General features: G+C 44.8%; 1 protein-coding gene across 2 annotated transcripts; it reads right to left on the reverse strand.

Moving 5' to 3' along the window:
* On the reverse strand, positions 1–5,022 carry LOC101777938 (5'-3' exoribonuclease 4). 2 transcript variants are annotated; one of them, XM_012847742.2, is made up of 22 exons: positions 4,863–5,022; positions 4,570–4,755; positions 4,393–4,498; positions 4,179–4,255; positions 3,903–4,094; positions 3,589–3,708; positions 3,415–3,477; positions 3,223–3,279; positions 2,974–3,138; positions 2,742–2,819; positions 2,537–2,647; positions 2,389–2,445; positions 2,218–2,313; positions 2,023–2,093; positions 1,809–1,937; positions 1,624–1,729; positions 1,461–1,517; positions 1,208–1,350; positions 1,012–1,116; positions 827–902; positions 672–745; positions 1–560 (listed from the first exon to the last, which is right to left on the reverse strand). In XM_012847742.2, exons 2-22 carry the CDS (start codon positions 4,738–4,740, stop codon positions 212–214), a joined length of 2,403 nt encoding a protein of 800 aa, XP_012703196.1. In that variant the 5' UTR covers positions 4,741–4,755; positions 4,863–5,022; the 3' UTR covers positions 1–211. The 2 variants fall into 2 exon arrangements, with proteins under 2 accessions (XP_012703196.1, XP_012703198.1); XM_012847744.2 differs by lacking the exons at positions 4,570–4,755; positions 4,863–5,022 and having other exon boundaries at positions 4,184–4,255; positions 4,393–4,464.
* Positions 5,023–5,086: the final 64 nt, after the last annotated feature.

The raw sequence follows: 5,086 nt of genomic DNA on the forward strand, positions 1-5,086 counted from the left end.
TTTATAAGAACTCAACACCTGACTTGTTGAGATTATTGTATCTTAGCTTGCTGCATGCATGCAGGGTACAGTTGTTCATCAAAATATCCAGTACATTCACAAAAAGGAAACCTAGACATCCAGTGGGCACAAAATGCGTGTATACGGTGAGATGAACAACTTTATATACATATATAATATATTTGATCCCTGAAATGCGAGTGTCCTACTCCTACCAACGACGTGGCTGCGCACTCGCGGCATGGTCGCCGCCGCCGCCTCCCCCAGTCCACGGTGCACCTCCCCCATCGTTGTCAAACCTGCTGTTGCTTCCTCTGCTATGCGGCATGTCCACCCGATGGAAACCTTTCCTATAGCTGTAGCTGCTGCTGCTGCTGCTCCGTGGCGTGTCGGTGGCAGTGCCATGCCCGTAGCTGCTGCTCCTGGCGAGCTTCGCCTGGGCGGCGGCAATGGCATTATTCCCTCTGCCCCGCCCCATCCACCCCGTTCCGGCGTTCTTGTGCTCTTCCCGCGGCGTCACCGGCGTGCTCGGCTTCCAGATAGAATCCGGCCTCTGAACGCTGCAATTGTCAGAGTACGCGGTCATCTCATCTCCATCGGCGACATGAATGTAGAAGATCAATGGATAGATCAAAAAGATTTTGTGGTTCTAGAAGTCTAGTTTAACTTACATGGGCGGTGGCGGCCTTGAGCCCGGGTACGTGTGCCAGAGTGGCCTCTTTGAGATGTCAGCTCCCGAAACAGTCTGCAGGACTCAAGAATTCCAAAGATGAACTTTCTAATATAAAATTAGGAACAAACAACTTTAATAGTTTCATGAACCCACCTTCTCAGGTACTCTGACATCGCTAAGTAGCCTTGTAATTGGATTCCCTACCTCAGGATTGAAGAACATGGCTGATCTGAAACATGCATGTACACCCAAAATGCGATTAAAATTTGGGATGGAAGCCAAAGCTAGCTACCACAAGGCCTCAACCTCAGGACAGCAATGCTCGAGGGAAAACATACATTGCCTGATCATTTGTGATGTCCTGCAGATTTTTTATGGGCGAGGGAAAGAAACTGTTGCTCAAGCCATCATTGTCATCAGGCGACAACCACCCCCCGATTCCACTGTGTAAACATTCAAAATTCAGACCATTGTTCTGAACACGGTACTGGCACTAATTTACATCATTTCAGTTCAGACTTTCACTTTATGCACCTCGTAGCTGAATCTATCGGAAGCTTCTGCGCTGAACAGTATGTTGTCTGTACAACAACTTCTTTGATATGTGCCAGAGCGTTTGAGTTCCTGTGCAGAAAGACCTTGTCTTGCCGAGTAGTATTCCGTCTCACCTCATCCATCTAATTTAGAACAGAGAGAGTAAGGGCAAACAACTAGCTACGATTACGGTTTATGCAACTGCAGAAGAAGTTAGTGTAACATGAACAAAGATGACAAGCAATTGTTTTACCGTCAGCTTCTCATCTACCGCTTCAGTGGCAGAAAGCAGCAGTTCCTCAGAGATACCCTGAAACAATTTCTTTCACTGAAAATGAACATTGCCAAGTGCACTGCTAGGTGATCAGTATAGATTCGGTTCATTGTTCTACTGCACATATGAACGAATATCTCACACTCCACAAGAAACGTTTCCCGTTCGTGTCAGTCTGCAACTTCGGATAGTCATCTTCTCGACGTCCCATAAAGTTCCAGTGGTAACATTTTGGGAGAGCGCACCAGCTGGAAAAGGGGGGGAATTATATATAAAAAAACACGCAACAAGTAACGTGCATAGCAGCCGTAAGAATGGTGAATGTGCCTTGGTAATGGCAAAACTGCCATGAGCTGATCAAATGGTCGTAGTGGTTTGTCCACAGTGAAAGATATCTGAAACCGAGCAAGACCCTTGAGATCAGATACGAAAGGAGCAACGTAGAATGGATAGTACCTGCAACAAGTTGTACCATAAGACGCAAAATGAGATACAACCATGAGATGAATTAATGTTCAGTATGTAAGCATGTCATTCTTACCAGCTCCATGATGGTACGCCTGCAAAATAGCATTGAAACACCCAGCAAAGTCCTTCTAAATACTTCTCAGCCTAAATTCAAAGGGAGGAGAGAAAATAAAGGGAGGGAAGATTAGAACAACAAAAATGCCACCTTGCCATTTCTCAACAGCCAGGGATCCATCAGCATAAATGAATAAACAAGGAAAAATATAACCATGTCATTCTGCAGCTTTTCAATTTCATTAGAAGTTTCCACACCAAAATATTCCCTGTGGAACCGGGATTTCCATCCCGGTAATCCCAGTCTTACCTGCAAAAGACATTTCAAAATTTTTTACCAGGAGTACATGAGAAATACGTATCCAAATAGGCCGGCATCACTAACTCTGTCATATGGACGGTCTTCATTAAAAAGGCGGTCATCTAGTTTCTGCAACAAATCCTAAAGGCCAAAACGAACATGACGGCACCCAACAATGAAAATAAATTCCATTTTGAATCACGGTACACTATTGACTAGAATGCTAATATACCTGCTTCAGCTCATATCTTTTGAGAAAAATTTTCTCTTCATACATGGACAGTTCATGAAAAAATATTTCCAACCTTGAGACTTCTAGATATGCACCATGTTTATCTTTCACCTGTTTTAAGTATCAACAAAACTGTCACAGTACTATAATTCAATCGCTAAGTAACAATCATTACTGACAATAAGAGGCTGGCATTATTTGGTACTTTATCTGTGTTGACAATATACCCTCCCATTTTGTTGAAGGTTGTTTTGTACACTTCCAAAAGAAGATGGACTGCACCCTGTTACATGGAATTCATGAAAATGAAGGAAACATCGATATATACATACATATTCGTAGTAATGAACAAAGTGATAGGATATATATAGCGACAACAAAGTTAACTTTCCATTAAGCTATTACTATAATCTAAAGGCGCACGCGTACACATATACCTCATGCGTCTCAAGTGATGGAATATGTGGGATGAAATCATTTCCCATCAAGAAACAAATAAAGATGAAGTCATCTATTAGCCTCTCGATATCAGGCTCGCAAATTGGGTCCAATATCTTCAAATCAAGCTCCAAGTACTCTCTCAGAACCCATATGTTCAAAAACTGAAAGAAGATGTGGAGTTATTCTCATCATATATCAAAATGTGTAACAACTGGCATTATCTGAAGTTGGGGGGTATGGAGGACCAGATATGGTTTATCCGAATTCCCTTCGGTTTCTGCCTGATTTGGGAGTAGCACACCCTGTTCAAGTTAAACAGAAGATTACTCCACGCCATTATAAACGCCATCCTCCTTCTAATACATATAACAGGCAGCTCTCCTGCCGGTTTGTTTTAAAAAAAAGATGTTAGCATTGATAGGGATTAACAAACAAACCTCACGCAAAATAGAGAAGTGGACCTCGTGAGATGCCAAAGCAAGCATTATCAAATCTGCATCCTGCAATGATAATTCTTCACAGTAGTTAGCTCCAGGGTGCGAACAGGATCTGTGCTACACAACATTCGAATGATGAGATTGTGAAGAATTAAAAGGATCGATATTCCTCACATGCCCATACAAGCAGTGTCGAGTGTTGGGGTCATAGCCTTCCATGCTGCGTTGCGCACGGATGAAAGACATGATCTTGTGCTCTCCTTCTCCGGGCACATTTGCATCAGAGAGTATGACCTTCAGAACAGAGATGTATTGTGAACTTATCAAGCAACGTCCACTTGATCAAACTGAACAGCATCAAGATCGTACGGCTTGCGATTAGATTGAGCATGCATGTCAAACTGTTCAAGTTGGAACAAGCAAGCATGGACTTTCCTTAGAAAAACAGAAGGAACATGAACTGCATTTACTGAAGCGCAAGAGCAAACCATAATGTCTTTCCACCCGGGGTCAGTATTCAATTTGTAACGGGTGTAGTACTCGAGCGCTTGTGACAGCTTCTCCATGAACTCAGTCCCTGGTGTGATGACATTGGAGTCAGAAACCTCGGAAATCTCTCGCGGTGGCACCTCCTTACCTTGCTCTCTTAATTCCCTCCGCATTTTTTCCTCTTCAAGTGCCTGTATAAATTGAAGCATTTTCAGCAGCATAGATATCACGCATCACGCTGTCGATGAAGGAAATGAAATGCAAAGATTATTGACCTCACTTGTGGCTAGCATGGCAGAGTAGAAACGTCCCCGTCGCACTCGATTCATTTTGGCGCATGGAACAACGCCATCTGCGCACGGGGAACCATTAATCAAAAGGTGCATCGAGAGAGAAGTTAATTGCAAAAAATAATTGAAGCCAACAACCAACATCCATGCATGGCTCGATCTTGAAACAACAATTAACATGGTCTAGGTACGTACGAACCTACGGCTAAGTAGAGAAGCCTTGTCGGCCTGATGATGCGGAACAGGCGGTCCAAGTGCTCGAACATGGACTCCAACACCTCGCTGACCGTTGTCGGAGGGCACACCTACATACATGCCAGATTCTGAGATTCATATGCAGATTACAGGCATGGATCGAAGGTGAGGGCATATATACGTCTACGTCTGCGTGCATCTGGTCCTGCGGGTGGAAGCAAGGATGGATGATGCAGTTCATGTCGAGGTAGAGGTTGTGGAAGATGATGCCCTCCTCTGGTTCCTCCTTTGCGGGGGAGACGATGCTTGGGTATCTGGTCACGAGCCACTTGTAGAAAGAAGGTATCCCCATGGCAGCTGCAACGAGCTAGATAGGGAGAAGAAACAAAGAGGATGAGGATTGAGGAGCACTGGTAGTGTTTTCTAATGTAGGGATTGTTGCACTGATTGATAGCTTCAGGGCAGGCAACCTACCTGCTTTGCCTCCCCCGTTAAGCTTTCTCCCTCTCCCTACAGTTAGGGTGCGTTTGGTTGCGAGGACGAAGTGGGACGGGACGGGACGATCCCACTTCGTCCCGCGTTTGGTTGAAGGACAGGTGGGACGGGGACATCCCTACGAGGGAATATACCCTCCAGATGCGGGATGCCCCCGTCCCACCAAAACGAGCGGACGGGGGCATCCCACTTCGCCCCCGTCA

This window comes from Setaria italica, chromosome VII (assembly GCF_000263155.2).
Source record: "Setaria italica strain Yugu1 chromosome VII, Setaria_italica_v2.0, whole genome shotgun sequence".
Taxonomy (NCBI): domain Eukaryota; kingdom Viridiplantae; phylum Streptophyta; class Magnoliopsida; order Poales; family Poaceae; genus Setaria; species Setaria italica.

What these genes read in the sequence shown, in the direction of transcription:
- LOC101777938 (XM_012847742.2), bottom strand. Translation starts at nt 4,740, where the DNA reads ATGGGGATACCTTCTTTCTACAAGTGGCTCGTGACCAGATACCCAAGC. An exon ending in AAGACCGTCCATATGACAGA is followed by an intron (nt 2,314 to 2,388) that starts GTTAGTGATGCC and finishes TGTCTTTTGCAG; the next exon opens with GTAAGACTGGGATTACCGGG. An exon ending in ATGTCAGAGTACCTGAGAAG is followed by an intron (nt 746 to 826) that starts GTGGGTTCATGA and finishes TGAGTCCTGCAG; the next exon opens with ACTGTTTCGGGAGCTGACAT.